This window comes from Chelonia mydas, chromosome 13, assembly GCF_015237465.2.
Source record: "Chelonia mydas isolate rCheMyd1 chromosome 13, rCheMyd1.pri.v2, whole genome shotgun sequence".
Lineage (NCBI taxonomy): Eukaryota > Metazoa > Chordata > Testudines > Cheloniidae > Chelonia > Chelonia mydas.
The window spans coordinates 25051267-25077674 of record NC_051253.2 but is presented as its reverse complement, the minus strand read 5'-3'; the positions used below and the strand labels follow the sequence as shown (position 1 = coordinate 25077674).

The window sequence follows — 26408 nt, the reverse complement described above, 5'->3', positions numbered from 1 at the left end:
GAAGGGTACGTTGCTAAGATGCAAGCCAACATCCAAACCAAGATGGTGTCCAAAAATCTGCCTTGATATTCACTTAACAGAATGTGTATTGGCTGGTCAATGTAGCAGTCAAAGCATGGTCCTTAAATGGAGGGCGGGGAGGGACAGCTGCTCATGAGAAGCCTAACGCTTTTGATAACTGAGCCACTGGCCAGGGGAGGGGACTCCTGACTGCCTGGGAAACCAGAGTAATAAATGCAAGGAGCTCCAGGCACTCCTCCATCTATTCTCAGTCATTGATTAGGGGAACAGATTGGTACAGGGGAAGGGGGAATAAACCACAAAGACCTGCCATTTCCTTGGGGCTGGAGACCAGACAGTTCTACACAGCAGTGGACGGGGAAAAACTCAAACAGGCTAGGCCTGAATGGTGCCTGTAGCACAATCCTTGGATGCTAATATCTAAACTGTATTCTTAAATTTATTTACCTAAATTTGGGTTATTGCTGATTATGTACTATATGTACCATATGACTTTTAAAAACAAACTTTATTTGTGGATAATCCAAGCACTGTACCCAGATGTACAGACACACTTTTCTCAACCTGTGTATTATAGAATTTTAACATTAGACTCCTGGGTTCTGTTCCCAGTTAGTCCATTCACACTGGGTAAGCTAAGGACTGGTCTATACATGTAGTGTTTTGCACCAGTGTAACTCAGCAGATTTAGTTTCACTGATGCAAGCCCCTGACACAGATGTGCATAAACCAGTTTAAAAGTCACACTGAAGCTGGTGATTTACCATGTAAGCTACATCAGGACAGGAGCAGGTCTGTGTTAGGGGTTCATATGTGACTAACCAGATTGAATTCAAATCACTCGAGTTCTGGTGCAAGTTTTCTAATACAGACAAAGCTTGGGCACGCTGGGCCTGAGTCGCTATTGTCCTTCACCTCATGCAGCATTAAACACCAGTGCAAGGGCATATAAACCACTACTAATCAGCTTTAGTAGCACGAGGTGCAGCATTCTGGAGAATCAGGGCCAATGTCTCTACAACATCTGCAAACTGGCAGGAGTGGTTTCCCACCCCACAGCTCCTTGAGAATATCTACCTACACTAGACTACCCTTGACATGAATTAAAACCACTGGGATTATTGCCCCCACACAACATTGAGGCAACTGGCCAGGAAGGAGAAGCAATCAGTCTAGCAGTGTTAGGACTGTGGGACCACAAGCATCACACCACTTGGAAACTTCAGACTGTCTCCCTTAGTCCACATGTTTGGCCACCTGGCAGTGTGCCCTCTCAAGGCACATATGTGGGCACTGCTGTTGTCTATGAGATGGAACGTCAGATCCACTCCAGTATTTGAGACTGATTTGAGCTCTAGGGTGGGATTTTCACAAGTGTTCAGTGTTGGTTCAACTTTGCTTTCATTGATGAACACTTCAAAATCCTGCTCCTAGTGGCTGGAGCGAGTAAATGTTCTAATATGTAATTACATGGAAATTCTCCAGTATGTCAAATAGTAAATGACCTGAATATCTAAAGCTGAAAATCAAATCTCTACTCCACAAATTGTTAAATTAACACCCCTCCCTCCCCCAGTATCTGGGCATGTAGGTGACTGTAGAGCATCACCGCTTCACTCTACACATAAAGGTGGCCAGTTACCAAACGGGAAACATTTCCTGACACATGTAATTCCTCAAATCACCATTAAAACCAGGTGAAAGGATGTTTGCTGTGTGGTAACCAGAGCAGTGTATGGAAAAGAAATTATTCAAAATTTACAAGGGAAAATATTGGTGTGAAAATACTACAGTCAAATCTTTGACTCATAAGGGGATAAACACTTGGAGGATCCCCAGAGTTTGACCTGTCTTGAGAATCATGTCACTTCAGTGGAGAAGATCCTTCAGATTTTAAAGTATTTTGAATTCCCTTCTAAGAACCCACAACACTATTTAAGTAGGACCTACAAGGCCCAGTATTTTGTTATTGTGCCAAGTCAGCTGAGGAGATACAAGTTCCCTAACAAACCTCGTTCCTCAACTTGTATTGCAGATGATGCTGGTGCATATATAGGGCCAGATACTCCGCTGGCGAAATGTCACGCCTATTTATCCCAGGTAATCATCTGGCCCATAACTGCTTGCTCCTTGTAAGGGTCTGCAGGCTATCAACTGCACAGAGAACATACAGGAATACTTCCACCACCACGGACGCGCAATCGTTAGAGTGCTGCAACACGCCAAAACAATTTAGAGCTAAAAGTGAGGAAGAATTCAGTAGGCAAGGGAAATGGCAGCATTAGGGAGACAGGATGTAATGAGCCACATTAAGGTTTGGGTATGGGACGGACACACAAAAAGCAGGTCAGCTTCACCTCTGTTGAAAGTCACACAGAAGAAGCAGCAGCAATATTTTGCCAAATGAAAAGAACTGACAAAGATCAACAATGAAAGAATTTCCTTGTTACATTTAGAAGGGTGTCTTGCAGAGAACAGCAGAGAATAAGGAAGGCAGAACATGAAATATAGGAGCTATTGACCTGCCTACTTCTGTCAAGGAGGAGTGAATAAAACCCCCATAAGGAACATCACATCATAATGGTTATTAGCCTCGTTAAGAGAATAAGCCCGTTAAACGAACACCTCTAGTTGGCATGAACATCTATATGATCTACGCTGAGCGCCTCTCTCAAGTGGATGTCCGCTAATGAAGGAAACCTATTAAAGGCCCCAAATGAGCCTGCATCATGGCTGGGTAATATGTTCAACAGATCCCTGCTGGATTGCAAATTGAAAGGCTTTTAAATGTTTGTAAGGCTCACGCTGATGCTCCACAGTAGAGTTAAAAAATCATAACTTCAGATAGAATGGCTGTTCAAAAAAAAAAGCCACACAAACAGATTTTGCTTAGTCCACAAGCAGGAGTTGCACAGAGCAACTTTTCCTCCTGAAGCAGTCATCCTTGCTGGCTGGTGGCCCTGTCAAATCCTACCCAGAGACCAAAGCCACCAGAGAAGTCACACCTTTGGGGATACGTACCTAACACTAGAATGCCCTGATCTTGCAAAGACTTGTGTGTTAACTTAAACATGTGCCTGTCCAGTCCCTGGACCACACACCCAATTAGGGAGAGTTGGTGCTGAAGTCATCACCAGGTAAGGATCGGGCCCATTGACTTAAATGATACTACTCATGGGGCATAAAGTTAAGCACCTGATCACAATCTGAAGAATCAGGGCCTGAGGCTGCTTCTAGATTAATTTACTAGAGAATGACTGGATGGCATGGCCTGGCCACACTGTCTCCCAGCTCCACTCACCTCTAGAATCTCTCAGAACATATCTTGGTCCATAGCCGGGAGGAGTACTTTGCCAGCCATACATGCACATCTCAGCTGTCTCTGCACCTTTAGGCATCAATCAGCTTAATCATCATAAAAAAGGATGTCTTACAATTCTGGCCTGTCCTTTCACTAAGATAAAACTTGCCACTAAACCCATAAATAAGCAGATCACATTTAAGTATGTAATTAATGGCACACAGTACAAGGTTGCACATGCAAATTTAACTATTTGATTGCTTAACTGTGCAACCTGCTCTTGAAGTTTTTAAATGGCATTTCTTAGGGTTAATAGAAAAACTCTTATCTGGATCTACAAGGCTAGACAAGACCAAGAAATCTAAGGCCTCTGCCTTATTCATTGTGCACAGAACAACTCTCTTATAAAGATAGGTTTATACTAGTGTAGATGGTGGATTCTCTGTAACAATCTTTAAATCATGTTTTGAGGACTTCAGTAACTCAGCCAGAGGTTATGGGTCTATTACTGCAGTGGGTGGGTGAGGTTCTGTGGCCTGCAATGCACAGGAGGTCAGACTAGATGATCATGATGGTCCCTTCTGGCTTTAAAGTCTATGGGATTGTTTCCCTTACAAGGGCCATGATTCAAGTGGTCAAAATAACAAACAGTGCAGAGAAGGCAGATCAGGCTCTTCTATTGATCCTCTCCCATAACACAAGAGTAACAGCCAATGGAATTGAAAGAGCAAATTCAGAACTGATAAGACATACTTTTGCATACAATCTCACTGTGGAACACACTGCCACAAGACATCACATCACTGAGACCAAGAACCCAGCAGGATTCAAACCTGTATTTATGTAGCACACACGCACAAATTGCAATATTCAAATCAAAGCCAGTTTTCACCAGAAAGCTCAAAGGCATTTCTCCCTCAATGAGAGCTACTTTCTAGCCCCAAACATTTTGGTGCAAGGCTGGTTATAATAAAATTTGATTAAAACAGAAATTTGTAAAGTTATGAGTGACTCTATTAAAACCCTCTTGGGGTTTTTCAAACACTTAGGCAACCCTTGCTGTTCCTAGCTCTCCAACTATAGTATTAGCTTTGTATACCCAGCAAACATTCCTACAAAATAATAAAGAAGGATGCCCATCAGAGCCGCAGTGAAGAAATACATGCTCTTGCAGGGATGAAAACCTGCAACCAGCTCACTTACCGGTTCCCAGAGGAGCTCTCTGCTACTGGGAGATCAATTCCAACCCAGGCACCGCTGCTTTCTTCTGCCCAGGAGCTTATTAAATCATTATTGAAGAACTCATCCCTCCTATTTCCAATAAGAAGAAATGACTGTCTTACAGGATTTCACGCTGTAGCTGACACATGCATACAAGAGCAGGATGGCTCTTTCCTTCTAACTGATATGGAATCTCTGTTCCAGACCAAGTTTTCCATTAATAATGTACTTATTTTCTTAGTAAGACCCACCTGCTCCCAGTCAATATACACAGAACCCTCCCACCAGCTGGGGCCATGTCTAATCAGTGAACTAAATGTGCAAGTGTTTTCCCATACAACTTATTTACACTGCTAAGTAGGTCTAGAGTGATTAAAACTGATTTTAAAAATAAATTTTGTTTTCTTTAAATCAGCTTTTTAAATACATTTTATTTTTTAAAATAAACCTGTTTAAAATTAAATTTTAAACTAGCAATGTATGTTGAGGCCTAAACCTCCTATACTCCATTTAAATAAATAAATAAAATATGGTGCACCAATGATCTCTCCTCAAATTTTAATTACATAGAGAATCAGGGGAAAGCATTTAACTTCTGAGGTCAACTCAAGATTTATAAATGTTAGTGTTACTGCATTAAGTATATGATTTTGGAGCAAATACTGGTATTTACACTTTTCCAAATGGAAGTTATTTCAGAGTTTGTTGCTTCTGCAGCAAAGCTTTTGCTTTTAATTATTTTAGGTTTCAGTTTAGCTACTAGGTGCAAAAGTAGCATTTTCTTCATTTGGATTAGTTCACTCAAAGCTAAGAAACTGACTGGGAACTGAAAAAGCAGGAAAGCTCATTTTCCTCTCAGCTGGTGCCATTCATAGATTGAAAGAGAAGATTTGATCTACCAATTCTAAAAACTTAAAGGACATGAGGCCAGATTTGCAAAGGTATTTAGGCTCCTAAAGATGCTGATAGGTGCATATTAGGGTTTTTAAAAGTGCCTAACTCCCACAGGTTTCAATAGGAGTTAGGCACCTAGCTTGTTCAAGCACTTTTGAAAATTCCACCAGGTTCCTATCTGCATCTGAATAACTTTGAAATTCTGGCCTAGGCTGACCTGAAACAATCCATCAATTTACTAACTACAGTTAATACTTCCTTTGTTTAATAAATCAGTTTGAAATGCAAAACATGTTTTTTAAACTTACTTTCTTATGTATCCAGCACATTTACTGTAGTTTTATCTAATAAAATTTAAAATGCTGGTTTTGCACATTTTGACTTCCAATTTCCATCTAAATGCAGCTTGACATAAATTCTAAGTAAAAAAAAAATCATCTAGTAAATGAAGACTGAGTTATTCACCATTTTCTAACATAACAAAAAATGTCAACTTTAAGAATCTCAGTAAGGTATGTGAACCTATATAATTGGTTAAATAAACAGGGTAGCCTCCTGGTTAGCAAAAAGAAGTACCAGATGTACTGTAAAGGCTATATTTAGCTGCAAATCAAATGGTTATATCAACCATTGAGAATGAACTTTTCTTTAGGAAAACTACTAAAAAGTACAAATGCAAAACAAAATTAAAATCGATTATTTAACTCAGTTTCCTACTTACTGATTTAAATCAAATCACCTTAACTCATTCTAATTCTAAACTGGCCCACCCATTCCCCTACTCAAACAATCTCCCTTCACATCATGCCTTTTTAGAGAATTCTGGTGCTTGGGAATTGGAAGCAGCTATGGACAGTAATGTTCCCTAATTTCTTTCTTTAGCCCCTACCTTTTCTTGTATGGGAAAGAAAAGGGCATTACCCAGAGGCAGCAAACTTCACTAGGTGTAAAGGTGGTGGTGGGGCAATGTGAGTCCCGAATAGAGCCCCTGCCATTCCACTTATTAGCATACTGTATGGTTTATAGACCAGGTAAGAGCCTTTGTGGGGAGAGGTCCAGGGAGACAGTGCTGTGGAGATAACTGCCGCCCCCCATTCTATACAGGACTGGAGAGATCAACACATGGCGCACCCTCCCCATATGAAGTTCCATGCGCCCAATACTGATCTCCACCTCCTTGTTTTTAAATGCTTAAGTTTTGTAGCTGACATGATAAATGACTTCACTGCTCTGTGACACATTTTAATCAAGTTGAAAGATTGTCTAGTGGTTAGGGCTCTTACCTTAGATATGGGAGGCCTAGGTCCAATTCTTGGATCTGTTTTTTCTGACCTTGGGCAAGTCCCTTAGCATCTAGCACTTTAGTTTCCTATCTGTACAATAGGGACAATAGCACTGCCCTACCTCTGAGGGGTGTCCTGAGGATAAGAATACTAAGGTTGTGAAGCACTTTGAGATCTACTGCTGAAAAGTGCTGTATAAGAAATAAGCTTTATTTATTAACTGGTTTATTAAATTACTCTTTTGTGGGGCAATTTTTACAGGATGGGCACACCATGGCCCAGAGGCCCAGCTCCTCAGAGGTATTCAGGAACGTAACTCCATTAAAATCAGTGGGAGATAGACACCTAAATGTCTTTAAAAACCTAGCCCACAGAGACTAAAGTTACTCTCCAAGTCAGAGGCAGAGCTGCAAATGGAACTTAGGAGTCCTGGCCTAACCCTATATTCCTACCACAAGACCATCATTCCACATCACCGTTCAATGGAGCAAAGCCCTAACTTCCCACCACTGGATTGAAATACCAACCCCGTAGCCATGAAAGCATGTGGGGTATGAAAACCCTCCAACTGTTCCAGCTTTGCATTTGCAATCTTGGAAACTTTTAAGTACTTGAGAAAAATGTAACTCTGAACTCAGTTTGTGTGTGAGGGATTGTTTATAGACCACAGTACAGGAATTACTATCTTTAAATAAAAAGAAAAGGAGGACTTGTGGCACCTTAGAGACTAACACATTTATTTGAGCATAAGCTTTCGTGAGCTACAGCTCACTTCATCGGATGTAGCTCACGAAAGCTTATGCTCAAATAAATGTGTTAGTCTCTAAGGTGCCACAAGTCCTCCTTTTCTTTTTGCAAATACAGACTAACACGGCTGCTACTCTGAAACCTATCTTTAAATACGTCTATTGAAAAGGCTGCCAGGATTGTAGAGAGAGGTTTTCTTGGATGTTACCCCTCTGTCAGACTCGCCTTCCACCCCCAACCTGCTTCCTGGCTCCACAAATTTGAGACCTGTCAGCAGCCAATTCAACTTACAAAGATGCTGTGACAAATGCGAGCCCAGCCTCTTTGTTTCATATCCCTGGAGGATCACAAAGCCCTTCAAGCTGAAGTTGATGAACACCTCTGCAAACCAGAGATAAGCTCCGCTGGGAAGCGAGCAATGCTCAGCCCTGGCACCTGATTGGCAAAGCTTCAGCAGCATGGCCTATTTCTGCAACTGCAGAGCTTTGGTGGCAGCTTCCCCCCCCTCACGTAAATGCAAAACCCTCCAAGCAAGTTACCACAGAGGTAGGTGATAGAGCAAGCTAAATTGATGGATTCAAAGCATCAGCTTGGGACTGTGTGTGTGTGTGTATATATATATATATATGAATGAATGAGAGAGAGAGAGAGAGAGATTTGTCATATTGATTACTCTAACTCATTTGGATTGTTTGGTAAGGTTGCCTTGCGGCTTATTTACTGTCTCTTAATGAGACCCCTAAGGTGACAGGAGTCAATGTGACTCATACATTAATTACACGCTGCAGAATGATCATGCTGTATTTGCCTTCTCCCAAACATGCTCCAATTCCACTGTATAGTCTTTTACAATACATGCCTCAGCAGGCCAGAGCACTGATTGCAAGGCTACTGCACAGAGTCAAAGGCCAGTATTGTAATGAATACCGTAATGAATACAGAATGCAGTAAGAGAGCCTTGTAGTGAGGGGATCTGTATAGGGCACCAAGCATCCCTCAAGAAGGAGGAAAACTAGCTTTGAAATTCCAGCAGTTCACCTCACATTGGAACATCCCTCCACAGCACATATACTTTAAAGCAAGTCAAGGGGGTTAGCTTCCACAGTGTAGAGGGCAGTTGAATAAGTTGGTCCATAACAACACTTGGAAAGTTTCTTTTCCCTTCCTCCAAAGGAGGAAAGGACAAGACACGGATCTCCACTTTCCTAAAACTCTATGCTAGCCCTCCCTCAAAAGAATCAGATGCAGGCTTTATTCAGTGCTACTCCAAATATTTGCCATAAGAGGAGAGAAAGAATTTACTCTAGAAAGGTATGTGGATATAAATATAGATGTTTTTTCTTGCCATCAGCTAAGCCACTGAGAGACTAAGGAAGGGGTTGTCAAAGGCACAAATGGTAGTCATGTGCTTAACTGCCATTTGTGCTTTTGAAAACTTCTCCCTCAGCCTAAATATTTTTTAAAATTGGGTAAAAGAGACAAAGTGTAAATATTTAATAGAAAAGACAAAACAAAGGACAGGCTAAGGTTAACTTTAACAAACAAAGAATATGGATGAACTGAAAAGGCTGAAGAAAATAGAAAGAGGCTACCATTAAATATAAGCAGGAAAAAGACAAGGATTAAAAGATTTCTGAAGTTTAAAGAGAGGTTAAGTATTCAGAGAGACTTTTAAAAATATGGATCTTCCTTCTGACTTCTTTGCTTGTGTTTTACAACTAGTCCCCTCTCCCCTCATCCCACTGTTTAGATTACAAACTCTTTTGGACAGGAGCAGTCTCTTTTTGTGTGTTTGTACAGCATCCAGCACAATGGGATCACAATGCTGTTCAAGTTCTTTGGGCACTACTGTACTACAAATGCCCATGCTGCTTAGAAAGGAAGCTGCCTTATAAAACAGCTTGTTCAGACAGGCTAAATGGATGGATCACTGGTCATCACTGGCACAAATCCACCTGAAAATACAGAGACAAATGGACTTTGCTTTTCAGGCAGATGGAGAGGAGATGGAAATCACAAAGGAAGCCTCATGCACACAGACAAGCTGAGATGTGCAATTTTTGTCACTGTTCAATTACACCTGTCTAAGGAAACCAATTGACTTGAAGAGCGACAGGCAAAATGAAAATTAAGCGTCACTGTTGCAAACTCCTCATCTCCTATGCTTCATTAGTTTCCCATAATGTATGCGCATAATGATGATCTAAGAGAGAGCAAGACTGCTACCAATCAAGCTTATCTGTAGCAGAAATGACTACAAAAAAGGGGGTGGCAGTTAATTTTTCTACCAGTAATTGAGAAAATAAAATGTTTATCTAATTTCTAAGATGTAAAGAATAAAATAAAAATCATTTTTAAAGTTATTACCAGCCTGTAGAATAAAATCACATTAAAACTAACATCAAGCATACAAAGTATAAAGTTTTGACATGATCTACAGAAACAGAATATTGTACAGCCTTAGGTTGTTCTGTATCCCTTGGGAAGGAGACACTACAGCGAACTCTCCTTCCCCACCCCCGCACAAGGCACCATATTGAGCCTGCCTTCCAGACGAGGAGGGACTGGAGCTCAATGCTGCTCTGGATGAGGCATAGCAGTCCCTGCAGAGCAATGTAAGACATTGCTTTAGCACTGAGCCAAGCATGCTGTTTCTGCAGCACTCACAGGTCAGTGCGGATGGAGAAATCAGATATGGTTCTTTGGCTTGGTACTGCAGAGCCCTATCAGGCCAGTGAAAACAAAAATAAAGTTATTTATGATGAAAGCATTGAAACACCAATTATGGGTAATTTGACCAAACAATAGCTGCCGGGGTATAAATACAAGTATAAATAGCTGCTGTGGTATAAATACAACTTGCAAATACAAGTACCTGAAGGGTATAAATATGCGAAGGAGGAGGGGGGGCGGGGAGGTATAAGAAATAGCACTTGCATTAACTAGATGAAATTGAGCAAAGGAAGATCTAGGCAGTAAAACTTTGCTAATGGTGTTACCTGTTAGACTGAAATGGTCTCCCGAGAACCCTCATTACTCAACTCATTTAAACGAGACAGAACAAAAACACTAGATAAATATACACTAGAGAACAATCCTACAATGGCTGAAGATAGTGGATGAGAGTGCACGTAACCACGGTGGATTGATTTAAATCACGCATTTTAATCAACTTTTCCATTGCTACTTCCATTATTTTCGAAAGAAAGGTGCATTCTCATTGGTGATATAACAATTATTTATTTGAGCAATTATATAGCTTAATATTTTCAGATTCTTAACTATACATTTTTAGCATGTTAGAAAATGCTTATTTACTAGGTAATTAACTTTTTTGCATCATTTGTGTCAAGCTGCATTAGGATGATTGCTGTTTTGTGAGTTTCATTAAATTCCAGTTTTTAATTTTTTTAAAAACAAAATAACCTCAAATGCTTTAGATGCATAAACTTCTTATCAAGATGATTCACATTTATAACTGAATGATTTATTAAACAGAGGGATTAACTGTAGCCAGTGAATTAAACTGATTATTTCAGGTCAGCCTGGGAAATTTTTCAAATATGCTTCAGTGAAAGTAACTGCAGCTTAAGTTCCTACTCGCCTAAGTCTCTTGAAAATGACAGTCTCCTAAGTTACTTGGGCTATGTGCCATATTTATAAAACTTGACTTCAAAAGTTAGAATCAGGGGGAAAACATCTTTCTTTATGCAGAAAAGCAGTCTTTAAATCAAAGTATTTGATAGAGGCTTATGGATTCAGCATATTTATTTCAATTATTTAAGAAATAATAAATTTAGTCCTTAATATTTTGTATTACAGTGATTTCATTTTAAACAAGTTTATTTTTAAAAAAGAAAAGCCATTGATTTTTAACAGAATTTTTCCTATCTTATTTCTGTGACTGGTACGTGGTTATTCAAAGGCACAGTATCACGTCTCCTCTCACAGACAACACACCGGATTTTGCATTATACTATGCTAGTTTACCTCCTCAGTCTGAGCTGTCCTTGGATGAGAGAAAAATCATTGATACTTTACTTCAAGGTGACGAGTACAATAACATTGACACTGCTGTGGTAAGGCTGGAACAATAATAGACTAACATACAACTTAGCTAAAATAATTCACACACAAAAGACTGTAGGGGTATTTTTGTAGGAAAGTAACACAGGAAGATTTATTTTGAACTACTATTGTGAAAGACTAATAAGTAGGTTATTGTGTTGGGCACGTATACAACAAATTCCTGAAGGAGTCTAACTATCTAGAAAGAAACATGAAAATTGAACACAGCCTAATCCCTACAACAGTAGGGATTCTTGTTTAAAAACAAACACAAAAAAAACCACACTGTCTTACACAGAGTAAGAATTACAGGATAACAATGATAAGAATTCAGTTCTGAATGAACACCAGAGTCCTCACATGATTATTAATGAGAGATAATTAGTGAGAAGCAAAGAACAATTACAGGAAGAGTTCCAGAGATCTCAAACCACAAGGACAGTCAGTGAAAAATCTGACCTTATATGTCATGGCTGGCTTTTTGTTTTGAATACCAGGTGACTACTGCCCAAAAATTCAACTTCTGGTTACCAAACTGTTCAGATTCTCTTACACCAGGCTAAGCAGATTCAGTCTCTCTGCCACTGCAATTATATAGCGTTGCCAGTGTTTATGTAAAGGTGTTATCCTACTACTCTGATCTGGTTATTTTAGTGTCAGAGCTATGGAATAGGAGGAGGATTTAGTAAAGGATTTTTTTTTTCCATCACAGCATGCTATTGCAGAAGTACAATCAACATGGGCTGGGGCTGGAGAAGGATGTAGTGATCACATGGTAGTTCAACCTACCTCCTAATTCTAAAGGCATCAAGCTAGAGTACAGGCTCCAGAAGGCAAAGGGTTTCACGTGGGGCTTCTTCAACATAAGATGGCTACGGCCATCCAACAGGTGGTTATGTCCATGAACCAGAAGTTGCAGGAGAGCTAAGGAAATAAAAATTGCCCAAGTACTCAAAGTGACCCTGGATGCACGGCATCGTGTGGGTATACTCTGTCCCAATGGCTCGTAGAACAATGCCCAAGCCCACAACGAAAGAGCTCTGGCCTGGAGACCGAATATGCAATGTTTCTGGGCTTCCCAGATCTGCTTCTATAGCAGGAATCGGCTGGGGATCACCAAGTTCATTTCAGAGGACAAGATACAGAATTAAGAAAGCTGGCAAATTCAGGAAGAGGGGAAGAAAAATAAGCTAAATAAAAAAAACCAAACAGTGCTTGGTTCCAAGACAGCATTTCATTCAGTCCAATAGCACTCCTTCTGGCAGCTCCACTACCACGGGGGCACAGTCATCTGGCTCAGCCTCAAAGTCCCATTTGAATTTCTTAGTTAGGTGGGCTTTAAATTTTTCTGCCTTTTTCCTCAGTGTCCTGTCAACGGTGGTGCTGCAGGTGTAGGAAAAAAACACCTAAAAGAATACATTAGAAGTCAGTAAGATAATCACAGAGGTGGCATAAATGCACGTTTTCCCTGCCTTGACTGGGGTCAAAGAGCCTATCTATGTGGTGGGCAGATTTCAGTTTCAGGGTAGTCTGGCTTGAGAGGAACTTTAGTTGAAGGGTTTCAAAAATGGCCATGGGGCTACAGGCAGCTCCTTAACAAGGCACTGCAGTCTCCATCTTCACTCTATAGCCAAGATAAACACTGCCTTCGTTCCACAAACTCAGCGAGGGTCAGGGCTATTTTAACCTTTGAAAACAGAGGAATGAGTGGAGTCTTGTTTCAAGTATGGATATGCACAGAGTTAAACATACACTCTTTTGGAAGCCCCGCCATATAAGTGAAGCCACTGAAAGTGAATTAAACCTTTACTCTTAAGTCACTTATTTATGAACTTCTCAATGTCCCATCCACAAAAGACAACAGCAGTGGAAGAAAAGGCCAGCTCAATGACTAGAGGTTGAAAACCAAAGGGCAGCCACGAGACATTTTGTCTAAATACACTTGATGCAGCTTTAAACAGCAATGATACAGGCACTACTGCAGAGTTCTAGGTAGGCATTAGACGTTGGGACTGTGAACCTTGGAGACTTGAGCCTTTGTTTTGTTTTAAGGGCAAAGTCAAAGACTTGGTCTTGTTTATTCTCTTGAGACCAAGTTTCCTGCAGGTAATGGTTTATAGCTGCTAAACAGAAGGAAGTGGACAGCAGAAAGGCTTAGAAGTACCAATCTCCTTCCCTCTAGAGAATGGGATTCAAATAAGATGACCGCCTATGAAAACAGCATGCCCTTCGCAGCAGTTGCCCATACCATACCATCTCTGAGCAGCTGGCACTGTCAGCTGAGGAGAGACCTAGGCCCAGACTGAGGTGCACTGATGAGGCTTTTTTCTGATGGGAGGAGGGAGTGTGCTACAGTAGTGTCCCCTTTGGCCCAGCAGTTTTAGTTTCTCACCGTAACAAACGCTTAAAAACAAACCCCAGATATTTTAGGCAGATGAAACCAAATCCAAATTAGAACTAGCTGTTGCATGATTGAGAGCTCATAGCATGATTCATAACAATGCATCCTGACCTGGGGGGCAGGACCACCTTCCCTTTCTTTATGGCTAGATATGGAGCAGATCCCCACAGTTTTGTCTGCTGTAACATGTGACCACAATATGGTTCTCCAGCATTTCCAGTGTCTTAGAGGACAGGCAGGGATCTCCTGTAGAAACTGCCCTGGAGACTGGAGAAATAGAGGGCGTCCCCTAGAACACCTGTTTGAAAATTCAAATTTCTAATCATCATGCACATTACGGACATCCCCTGAAGATCCTTGAACACAGGTAGCTGCAACCTGAAAAGACCCTAAAGGAGGGATTTTCTAATGTCTCACTTACACATAAATCCATTAACTTTTCACACACTAGTTTTTCTGTGGCACTTCAGACAGTTATTGCAGTGTCTGACTAAACAGGATTTTCAGCCTCAGAGCCCCTCTCTCCTCCTGCTTGAATTTGTGACACAGAACTCATTTCCACAGCAAATTGATGCTCTAAGCTAAAGAATTTCATTGCAGGATCAAGCTGAAGGTAAATTCCCTTTGGGAAGAATGCTGTTATTCAAAAGAGATCTATAGACAGCAGGAGAAAACACTGAAAATGAATGGCAAAGTTCATTGCTTTGAGTATAACTGTTTGCTTTTTCCTTGTTCATCCTACTGTGAAACTGCCTCTTCACGGGGAAACATTAAGAAAACTCTCCTATAAAATGAGGCCAGTATTAAAAAAGGAACTAACAGTGAGATCCTGGGGTTCTACATTTATCCCGCTCAAGAAGTTACACATCAAATTTGTTCTTATAGAAGCCAAAAAAATATTTTTTTTTAAACTTCAAGTGCTGCAAAAACTCAATCTAGGCCTAGGGTATGAAAATCAAGCTGTGTTTTTTCTGCCTCTTCAACTACCGCCAGGAATAAGGATTCTGCAATTGAAGCTTAGGGGAAGGTTCCATGCAAGAGGTGGAATACAGTCCAGCTCCCATTCCCATGGTTTCAATGACTCTAAAGTGCTAGCAGGAATAAACTTGATCAGTGAAATGAGCGGACAGGTTCTGTAAGAAGCAGACAATTTTACCATGTCACTTTTCTGATTACAATTACCCTTTAAGATTGTTCTCTGGTGCCAACAGTGCTGTGTGTTTTACCCAGGCATGTGTGGTAAGAGGTGAGTTCACTATGTATCTACATCAAACACATCACCAGCCACCGACAGTACCAGGAGGTGTGAGCCGGTACGACATCGTGCATCAACTATGAGAAAGGGACCGAGAGACTTTTTCCATCGGACCATATGAACTGGAACCATAAACTCACTGAACATTAAATCTCACCAAATGAAAATCCATCCTCATCATCATATCCACTCGTACTCCACACCTGAACATAGCCATTATATGAACAACATACCCCCATATCTCAATGTCTGTACTTTGACCCATTAACCTTTTACCCCCAATCAGGGAGACTGCAGATTATGTATTCCTTACGCCACCCGTTCCTAAACCGAATTTCACACCCCTTGATAATCTGTACCTTATTCTCTGATAACCAGAAATTTCTATGCTTAAACTCTGTACCGTTTTTTTTATTTTAACATCTTAATAAAATTATTAAATCTGTTCTTTTCCTTGTGTTCCCCTGCCTGTCTATTGTATACCCATCTTATTCTTAGAATGTAAGCTCTTTTTGTTCTGTCTTTGTACAGCAGCTAGCACAATAGGGCCCTGATCCATGACTGGGGCATCTAGGCACTCCTAGAATACAAATAATTAATCACAGTACTCCCACCGGCGCCAAGAACCAGACAGCAGTAATGTCAGTAAAGAACCTTTAGTGACAAAAAGCTGGCTTTAACCCAAACCCATTTTTCTTTTGTGCAGTTATGAGTGCAATGACCACCAGCAGTGAGCACTGAACCCAAGACCTCTCACATAATAGCATCAGTTCTTTAGCTTCAGCAGTATAGGCTAAAGCTGGGCTTTCAAAAAGGCCTAATGGAGGTAGGTACCCAAATCCCATTGACAGTCATCAGGATTTGGCTTCAAGCCGCTCCTCTAAAAATCCCACTCCAAGTCCACTAGCTGAAAGCAGTAGCAGGCTAATATTTTTGTACGTGGTCCACCACTAGAGACGACAAAGACATACTTTGCCAATGGATTACATGAGGAGCTGGGCAGGGAACGGTTTTCCTGTCCCCCAAGAATGAGATTTCAGAAAGTTTTCCCTCACAAATTGGAACAAAAAGCTGAAATCTCAAAATTTGTGTGAACTGAAAATCCAAAAAAGTTTCAGATCAGATCAGCAGAACTGTTTTGTTTCGATAATTTCAAAATGTTTAATGTGTTTTGACCCTTTAAGATTTTAAATTTTTTCACATTTTTACTGTATATTAACTTACATTTCTAAATGCAAATGGTTTTGAAGTGGAAAAAATTGAACTTTTCACTTCAAAAATGTCAAAACAGAATGTTTCAATTTCGAAACGAAATTTAATTTTTTTTTTCAAAAACAGAAAATGTATCAAAACTGACACTTTCGGACCAACAGTTTCAATTCTGATGAATCAGCATTTTCTGGTAAACAACTTTTCATAAAAAAATTCCCAGCCAGCTTTAGTTACATGAATATTTCCTACAATTGGCAACTGTTGAGGACGTGTATCCTTAAATCAAAGCTTTTGCTCATTAAAAGTATATCTACATTGCAAAGAACCCCGAGGCAGCGAGTCTCAAAGCCCAGGTCAACCTCTGAGAATTGTGGCCACAGGGGTGGTTGTTTTTTTTAAAAGCAGTGTAGAAGTGCCTTAACATTCTAAAACAGCTAAGCAATGCTCAGCCCATCAGACCACAGAGTTAATTGCATACGTTGAACCTAAGAGCTGGAATGGAGGGACATGTTGCAGGTTGGCTAATTTTCATTTTACTGTTTTATTGAGTGTAAAAATAATGTTCGTTTTAATACAACTGATTATGTTAATTACCGGCTTCATAATGTTTTTATAGCAGTAGAAGGAAGCTTTTAGGAAGTTACTTTCAGTTTGCGGGGAACAGGTCTATCCTGCATTGTGACACTGATCAAAACTGCTCGTAAGTGAGAGTCATTAGGGGCCGATGGAGGAACTCACTACACTGAAAACAGCACCTCTTAGTTTCTAGCCAATTAAGATATTGAAATATTCTATAGCAGCAGCAAATAGTCACAGATACAGAAATGTGACCAATCTGACAAGGGAGGAGGTGGTTGGTACACAAGGCCTACAAATCATCTACAGTACATCTTGAACAATTATTGCCAAAAATAAAAATCTTCACTGCTAAACACGCATGTATGTTTCTTTGGGTTGTTGTTTTTTTAAAGAGGAAAACTTAGAGGCAGAAAATGGAATTTTCTTTATCTATTAAATCTTTATGAATATTTACAAAGATGTTAGCATGATTAAATGAAGGGGAGGTATTTTATAGGCTCGTCCTTCAGATCTTGCTGTGCTGGATTATAAAGCCTTGCTGTGGCTGCCTCAGCATCAATGCAGACTTTTTTGCACTCTGGGCAATTCTCTCTAAATTCCCACTGGATAACAGTCTGATTCAAGGCAAACAAATAACACAAAGCCCAAGACAAGGGGGATGGGGAAGGGTCCTCTTTGATACTGTCAGTGCTCTAAGTTCAAAAAGGGCTTCACTCCAACTTCTTCATGAACAGAATCATCTGACAATTTAAACCAATCTGAATCAGTGTCAGTGGACTTTTAAACTGCTACAAAGGAAAATTTCAATTACAATGTGTCAAATTCAGAAAGTTAGATCCCCTTGCACTCACTCAAACCCCCCTACTAATGTTTAGTGTAAGGGAGTCTAAAGCCTTGCCTACGTTAAGAAAATGTGTACTTCTTCAACTACATTGATTTACTCACACAGGCAGATACCCCTAATATAGATATACTGCATCAGAATGGACTGGAGCTTAACTCTCACTTAAGATACATAAGGCCAGTGTTAATTGCCTAGAAGGCACAAAAGATTTAGTGTCCCCGCCCCCAGGCCTCCTCCGGTTAGCTGCTTTTCTTATTACACTGCTCTGCTGGTCCTGCTATATGTGGGTTAACTCCATTTACGCTTCCTAAGACTCCCATACACACAGTCTCAATGGGTCAAATTCAAAGGTGATGTGTAAGTGGGTTGTGTGTGTAAGCCACGTGTAACACAAAATTTTCTGGGGGTGGGGGGAGAGGGGAAAGAATGTATCTTACACAAGGTTATGTTCCCCCAGACTCCCCTCTGAATTTGGTTGAGTCTGGCTTTGTATGCCCACTCATTTCTCATGAGAATCCTCATACATCTGTTTCCCAAACCACCTGCACAGCTGGTAACTTACCTGTAAGGTGCTGGTTAAAAAGTTGTCTTGGGAGACTATGTCCACAAAGAAGTCAGCTGGGATTTCACTGAGCTGGTGGTACAGGACAGAAATAAGGTTGGTGTAGAGGACCTGATGCTTCCCTATGGCATCCTCTGATCTGCACAAAACATTCAGAAGTTTTTTCCAGTGCTCAAATGCATCATACACGTTCCCAATCAGGAAGCAGATGAAAGCAAACTGCAGCTCAGCTGGAAACACCCAGTCAAGGGAGGGCATGGAAAAAAAGAGACAGGGAAGAACTTTAGTCATTCAACCCTAAGTGGAACAGAGGATTATATTACTCTTGTGGACAATGTCAATTTTTGCATACATTCGCTGGGTTTGTCTTGCTGTCATACAAATAGCTTTCTGTACTCCTCATGACTATATTAACAGTCATCAGTCCTCCAAGCACTGACCACTCTCCACCCCCTTGACTATATGACTGAGAAGCAAGCATAGCACAATCAAAGAGGATATGTTATAGCAATGACCATTAACCTCATCATGAGCATTCATAAATGGAGTCTGAAAACAATCTCACTACCAAGAGATTTCCAGAGACTGTGCTGTGGTGTTTGGGTTGTCAAAAACATTATTTCTACCTATTACTGAAATATTACAACACAAAGCCAAGACACCACATCAAGATTTTGTGGTCTCCTGTGACTCCATTTAAACACAATCTTGCCTCATAGCTTCTAGGAGGGAATAGTGATCGCTCTCTGGCTCTCCGTGCCTTTCCTGAGCCCACATGTCCAAAAAGAGGCAGCAAGGAAATTGCTGCTGCCATCATAACTAGACAGTGGTGTGGGTACCACAGCACGGACACAAGGAGACAGACAACAAGAGCAATCTATGATACAATGTGGTATTGCCGTTACAGCAGCTCTGCTTTCCTAGGCCTGGTCCATGCTTAAAAGTTAGGTTGACATCGCTATGGTGCTTGGGGTATGAACAATCCACACCCCTGAGAGCTGTAGATATGCCGTCCTAACCCCAGATTATGCTAAACTGATGGAAGAATTCCACTATTGATGCTCGAAGAGGTGGATTACCAACAGCAATGGAAAAATCCCTTCCAACACTGTAGGGAGCATCTACACTATGGCACTGCAGTGCATAGCCCTTAGTATAGATGTGGCCTTATTTTGCCAGGCAGGGCTCAGAATTACCAGATATTTAGACACTCACTTTGCCAATAGTGTCTCCTCATACTTCTTGCAGAGCACTAGGAAATGGTAGCTAGCTGGGAAGGACATTAGCTATTTTTACCTCCTAGAACATTTCAGAATAGAGTTCTGCTTTTTTAGAAGGGAGAGAGTTAACAGATAAAATGATGAGGACATGAGAAGAATTTCTAGTAAATACCAAACATCCAGGGTTTATCTTGAGGGTAACAGTGTCATCTCATCTTGGTTTCAGAGTCCTCAATAGAGCTGGCATTAACTTGTAGCAGACATTGCCATTGTTTCCAATGGAGTTAGCAGGTAATTACAGCAATTCTATTGAGGGCCACCAGCTGGTAACTTCTGATATGTCAGTAAATAATGCATGTCACATTCTTCGGTACAATGAGCACAGTCTTTGTTCAAAGCTTTTCCTCACAACAATCCCCAAATCCTACCAGAAGGCGTCACCAGCGGTGCACGAGAGAAGGTTTCAACTTCCTATACTTGCTTCTTCCCTGTCTTTATGCCACTGCTGCTCTAATATGGGAGGAGTGGGGGAGAGAAAAGCTTACCATGTTCAAGATTCCCTGCTGCTTAGTTATTTTAATGAAAACTGGAATTTACCTGTAGCCATTTTTTGTTAAAGTGCTGTAGCAGCCAAAACCAACTGACCAATTTCTGCATGTCACAGTGATGTCCTATTTGTCGCACTTTCCTATTTCTAGGATAACCCATTTTCTCTATTCCTAAATTGAACAATTGTGTTGACACCCCTCTAGGGTGACCAGATAGCAAATGTGAAAAATCGGGACAGGAAGTGTGAGGTAATAGGGGCCTATGTAAGAAAAAGCCCCAAATATCGGGACTGTCCCTATAAAATCAGGACATCTGGTCACCCTATACCCATCATGCTGCAATTAATGATTTCAGTGCACTGTTGGAGACCCCAGGGCATGGCCACTAGTTAAGTAGAGGGGATGGAAGGCCATAAGGGTTGAGGAAGTCTCCCTGCTGAAGGCCTAAGGGCTTTTTCTTAACCCCCCTTAATAGGATTCAGGCCTGGCTGGTTTGAGTAAGCTCTTTTGCTCTTAAAACAATGTTGCAGCCGCAGATAATGCCTTATAGTGTAAGGTTTGCTGACGCCAAGTTAAAGATAATAGGAGATAGTTACGAGGCCAGACAGAACGTGCTGGTTGTTTAAGTTGCTAGGAATGCTTGTTAGAGGTTGCAGGAAATAAATATTGTTGTAACCCATATAAGGAAGGCAGAGTATTTGTGCAAAGTTTTAATTGGCTGATGTGTAGTGCAGTAGCATTAAGGAATATAAAAGTGTATGCGTATAAAATGTGTAATGACCTGCTGTGTGTGCAGGATTTGAGATTCTATTCTCCCTGTACCTTGTTTGCAGCTGCAAATAAACTTTTCTGCTTCTCCACCCCGTTGTGATTATTGAGTGAAACACATTGGGTAACGAACCCCTGCTGTTGTTTTGCCTCTCGGCACTGGGTGCCGGCAACAACACTGTAACTACACCATCCAGCCTGTTCCCAGTGATCACCTTTTTCAATTAAAATATGTATAGATAAACATAAGGGTGGTGGTTTACTTCCTTTTAAAAAGCGGCATTTTTGTTTATTTAGTTAATTGACAGGTTGCCAGGAGAGGTGGAACCAAACAATGTACAATGGAGGAGAAGACCCCAGAGACCTTTGTGAAAGGAACATTAGGGGAAAAGAGACACACCCATAGCAATACTAACATTCCACACACTGCTCTGAAAATTCATGCATAGTAAGTTGCACTGAAAAGCACTTTTAATTTAAGGATCTCAAAATGCTTTACAAACATTAAGCCTCAAAACACCCTGTGAGACAGGGAAATGTATTATCCTTGCTAATTGGAGGCACAGAGAGGCTAAGAGACTTGCCAAAAATCCAAATGCTAATTTATAGGCAAGAGTGGAACTAGAACCTAAGTGTTCTGATTCCCACTTTCATACTATAGACCGGGGTGGGCAAACTTTTTGGCCCGAGGGCCACATCTGGGTGGGGAAATTGCATGCAGGGCCATGAATGTAGAGCTGGGGCAGGGGGTTGGGTTGCGGGAGGGAGTGCGGGGTGTGGGAGGTGGTGTGGTGTACAGGAAGGGGCTCAGGGCAAGAGGTTGCGGCAGCAGAGGGTTGCACGGGGGGGCTCAGGGAAGGGGGTTGGGGTGCAGGAGGGGGTGAACAGTGCGGGAGGGGGCTCAGGGCAGTGGTGCAGGGAGGGGTGTGGAGTGCAGCAGCTGGCTCACGGCAGAGGGTTGGGGTGCAGCAGGAGGCTCAGGGCAGGGAGTTGGGGTGCAGGATCCAGGAGGGGTTCGGGCTCCAGCCCGGAGCTGCTTACCTGGAGCGGCTCAGGGGTGGCAGCAGCGCACACTGGGGCCAGGGCAGGCTCCGTGCCTGCCTACCTGCCCTGACCCCGCACAGCTCCGGGAAGCGGCCGGCACCATGTCCCTGCGGCCCCAAGGGGGTGGGGGGGCTCCGCACATTGCCCTTCACTGTGGGTACCTCCCACAAAGCTCCTGGCCAGTGGGAACTGCTGGGGGCGGTGCCTGGATGTAAGGGCAGTGCACAGAGCCCTCCCCTCCCCCCCCCCCCCCCCCCCCGTGTCTCCCAGGGGCCACAGGGACGTGGTGCCGGCCGCTTCCTGGAGTGGCACGGGGCCCGCGGCACCATGGGGGTGGCAATCCCACAGGCCAGATCCAAAGCCCTGAGGGTCCAGATTCGGCCCACAGGCCGTAGTTTGCCCACCCCTGCTATAGACTATAATGATTGCTGGACACCATTCTTGCTGTTAAGTGTTCAAGGCTGTTTGCGATTACTCTGTTTCTGGGGACAGCCTTTATACTCACCGAGCACATCCTGGGGCTGGCTGGAGTACTGCTTGTTAATCACTGTTTCCAGAGCATAGCTAAGGTCCATGCTATGCCTGGTTATTTCCTCAGGAGTAGCACCATCAGGGTACATCTGCTTTGGCATCTCTGTGAACCGGATCTCAGTACCAGCCTTCAGCTTCATTTTGGGCAGTCGGGCCAGGCCTTCTGCGTAGCTCTTACATTCTGAGTCATATCGGGGCAGGTTCTGTTCAGCTCTGTCTTTGGTGTGCTTCCCAGCCAGAACCGGCAGAACCTCCGAAAAGGCACAGATCTGTCCACTCTCTGGCTGCAGCTTCTTCATCACTGGTTCACTGATGAAGTTAGTGAGGGAGATCCATTTCTTGAGGGTCTCATATGGGTATGGCCCAAGAAACTTGTCCATCTCCTGGAGGTTTGACCTCATTATTTCAATCTCTTCTTCAGATGCTGGGGTGAGGTCCACTTCCTCATTCGATGAGTTCCAGTGCAGAATCTGCAAGTCTCGCTGCTGCAGGCTTAAGAAGAAGCCAGTACGGGGACCTGTCTCTTTGGTGTTACACCTGTTGACAGAGCTATAGTGGAAGAAATGGATACCTGGAGGGATCATCTTGACTCCCCGGAATCTGGGGCCCACACGCCAAGTGTTGTAATCAATGCCGAACTCTGTCCCCTCAGGCATGTTCAAAATGACAACTGTGGCACCCTCAAAAAAGAGTCTCTTGGCCAGGTCTGGATCTATCTGCATCTCTGCCATCTTGTCAGCTGCTCCTTCGGTTACGTCAGGCCTCTCTACCAGGAATCTAGGATAGGGCAAGCACATTGCACGTGTACTGCATAAACACACAGATGCGTCCATCCAGCATATTTTATTAAAACCTTTGCAAGTTAACATAGCCTGATGCTGTGCTTCTGGACTACCCTCCCTGAGGCAGGGCCGTTTTGATGTCTGTACCTCACACAGTAACGAGAGCAGCTAGTGCTTAATAAATAACAGGCCATAGGTGCCGAGGCCGGCAGCCTTGTGACCCCAGCCCCTGAGTTCAGAGCAGCACCTCACTGCACTGAGAGGAGGGAAAGCTAGAGCAGAACCATGATATTCGGCAGCTAGGCAAAGTCCTAAAAACTTACCAGCGAAAGCACAAGATCTACGCACAGCCCTTCCAGTGCGGATCGTGGGAAGCATCACAGCCTAGAGCCCCGTGATACGCCGCTCGCCGCAGCGCGTGTCAGTAAATGAGAAGATTTTACAAGGCGTAGTTATAAAAATACTCAGCAGATAACGCCCCCCCCCCCCCCCCGGCTTCCCCCTCCCGGTCGGTCGGTCGGCCGGCCTGCCTGCCGGCCTGCCCCCGCCCCGCCCCGGTGAACCCTTCCCGGGTACAAACCTCCGTTGCTCAGTCAGGGCCTTAAATCCTCCGGCCCCGGGCGCTGCGGGGGGGAGGGGGGCAGGTGTCAGCCGCGCTGCGCACCTGGGTCCCGCTCCGCGCCTCACAGTCAGCGCGCGAGCGCCGGACCCGGAAGAGCGCCTACTTCCGCCAGCCCAGCGGGTCCCACCGCGAAAGCAGCCCGGGCAGCCCCCTTGCCCCCGCCGAAAAGGCCCCGCCCCGCTCCAGCCCTGAGAGACAGGGAGCCCCCCCCACGCTCCAGGGCTGGCGTTACCAAGGTGACTGAGTGAGGGAGGCCGCACGTGTCAGGGGCCCTGACTCCATCCACCATGTTCTTAGCGCCGGTGGAGGGTGTCTAGCTAACGACCCGGCCGCTGGTACCTTTCCACAGCAGCGACAACCACATCTGGTCCAGGGCCACTGACTTGGGCTGGAGCTGGAGCCTGGGTTCTGGGCCCTTCCGCGCTCCCGGGGGTTCCTACCTGAAGGAGACTGAACCTCCGCCTGCTCCTTGTGAGAGTGGTCCCTGAGGAGGGAAATAAATTGGAGCGTTTATCCCGTTTCCGCAGCGCTTAGTACCCAGTGGTCTGAGGTGATCCGGGCCAAGCACTGCGGAAGTGGGAAAGGTGGTGTGCAAATATGGGGAAAATGAAATCTGGCATCCTGGGAACCTTCAAAAGGCCTGTTTAGCACCCCTGGGTGTCTAGATGGGGCAGGCATTGATACAGAGGCAGGAGGAGGAGAAGGTCTACCTCTGTAATCCCTACTCTTCTTTCTCTGCAGGTCCTGCTAAGGAGCCAGGACAAAGTACCAGTGCTGTGGGCAGAAGTGCTTTCTGGATGGGCCTGGAGTGTACAATCCAAAAGACTTTAGAGTTGCCCTACAGATCTTTAAGTAATGAAGCTTGGAGTCAGTTTACTCCAAAAACAGAAAAGACCCTTCAAAGAGCTGATCCTGTAAAGTCTGTTGGACCTCTTGCAGAAGCCCCAAGGATTGCAGCCAAGAGCTCATGTGCAAGGCCACTGCAGAAGCCATTGAGTTAACCTGCAGGGAAGAAGAGCTCACTACACATTTCCACTCATGGATTAACTCTGAGAACTCCTGCCTAGTTTCCTCTGGCAGCATATCTCTAAACTTTAAAAAGGAGTCCCACACATTAAAATCATACCCGAGGGAGTTTGGGGGCTGCTGGGCCCTTTATACTGGCATGCAGTGACGTGCAGCTGCAGAGGGCCCTGGAGCCACCCCAGTGGGTACCACTGAGGAGAAAATTTCCAACAACTGCACGGGCTGCATGCACACCGAGGGTGGAATCAAGACGTCCACTCACTTGAAGAACTACCTTGAACAAAGACTGTAGCTTGTAAAGTTAGATCTGAGCCATTAGAAAGCAAATTTTAACTTTTGTTTGCTTGTTAGCCTCGTACTGGTCTGGGTTGGATTCCAAAACGTCATATCCACACAGCATTAAAAATACACCCTGACCATGAAACATCTCCAAAATAATGTTTCAACATAAATATTGTTAATAATTGCATGTCATTGACTTGACTAGTAGAAATCCACTTGTGGCTTTCTGTCATGCCATCCATCTTAGTCCAGGGAAGAAACAAAGACAAAACTTGTCCTTCTCCTACAAAGAAACTCTTCAGGGACAGGTTTCAGAGTAGCAGCCTTGTTACTCTGTATCCGCAAAAAGAAAAGGAGGACTCGTGGCATCTTAGAGACTAACAAATTTATTTGAGCATAAGCTTTCGTGAGCTACAGCTCACTTCATTGGATGCACCTTCCAGCCCACTCCTAATTCCCAAATGGATGGCAATTTTACCCATCTTGCTCTAAGTTTCAATCTACCTACTATATCCCATCCAACCTCTTGGTCCCAGCTTGCACCATCTCCAGGCTTGGATTCAGTTGGTACGCAATGGTTCAGTGTACTAGCACCTCTATCAAACTGCTACCTCATTCTCCAGAATTTCAGCTTTCAGAATTTCAGCTTTCAGAAAACTATTTTATTCCTTATGTAAGAAAGAAGGAGGTTCACAGATCTACACAATTTACTGTATTGTCTCATTCTGGTGCCACAAGTGGTCGGTATTTGGTATTATAAGCCCACAGGCCCCCCTTCCAACCCAATTAAATAGGAGCCTGACCCAAGAAGCCTAAGAAAGCCCATGGACATATTCAAGCCACACCAAGGGGGAACCACCAGCCCAATGGAGCTCAGAGAGCACGCACCTTCATATTTTGAACATTGTAGAATGTAGTGTGAGCAGCATCTCATTCTGGTGACTTGTGTGGATGGAGCTTAGTTTGTGTGTGAAGCTTGGAAGAAAATTAAGAACCCCACCCCATTTAACCTCTGCATTAAATAGACCCCTGAATTGTCCCCATTCTGCCCAGTCCTGTACCAAGATACGGAAGGTCCTGCTCTCACTCAGTGCTGCCCCCAGGCATACTTTCAACCTGTAAAGCACCTGGGTCTAGAGCTCCTCTTCTAATTCTCCACCGTCCAGATCAGAGAAAAGTCAGTTTCAGGCCACAAGC

The 26408-nt window shown here is 43.3% G+C and overlaps 1 protein-coding gene across 2 annotated transcripts; it reads right to left on the bottom strand.

Moving 5' to 3' along the window:
* Positions 1–10881: 10881 nt before the first annotated feature.
* AAR2 (AAR2 splicing factor) lies at positions 10882–24002 on the bottom strand. Of its 2 annotated transcripts, none has more exons than XM_037915841.2 (4): positions 23862–24002; positions 22474–23276; positions 18389–18618; positions 10882–12941 (listed from the first exon to the last, which is right to left on the bottom strand). In XM_037915841.2, the coding sequence occupies exons 2-4, from the start codon at positions 23228–23230 to the stop codon at positions 12774–12776; spliced, it is 1155 nt and encodes a 384-aa protein (XP_037771769.1). In that variant the 5' UTR covers positions 23231–23276; positions 23862–24002; the 3' UTR covers positions 10882–12773. The 2 variants fall into 2 exon arrangements, with proteins under 2 accessions (XP_037771769.1, XP_007057229.2); XM_007057167.4 differs by lacking the exon at positions 23862–24002 and adding an exon at positions 23605–23757.
* Between the last annotated feature and the right edge of the window lie 2406 nt (positions 24003–26408).

Excerpts from the sequence above, each read along its gene's own strand:
- AAR2 (XM_037915841.2), bottom strand. The coding sequence starts at position 23,230 with ATGGCAGAGATGCAGATAGATCCAGACCTGGCCAAGAGACTCTTTTTT. Across the intron at positions 18,619-22,473 it reads CCAGCCCCAGGATGTGCTCG|CTGAGCTGCAGTTTGCTTTC; the intron begins GTGAGTATAAAG and ends GGGTGTTTCCAG. Across the intron at positions 12,942-18,388 it reads TTTTAACCAGCACCTTACAG|GTGTTTTTTTCCTACACCTG; the intron begins GTAAGTTACCAG and ends GTATTCTTTTAG.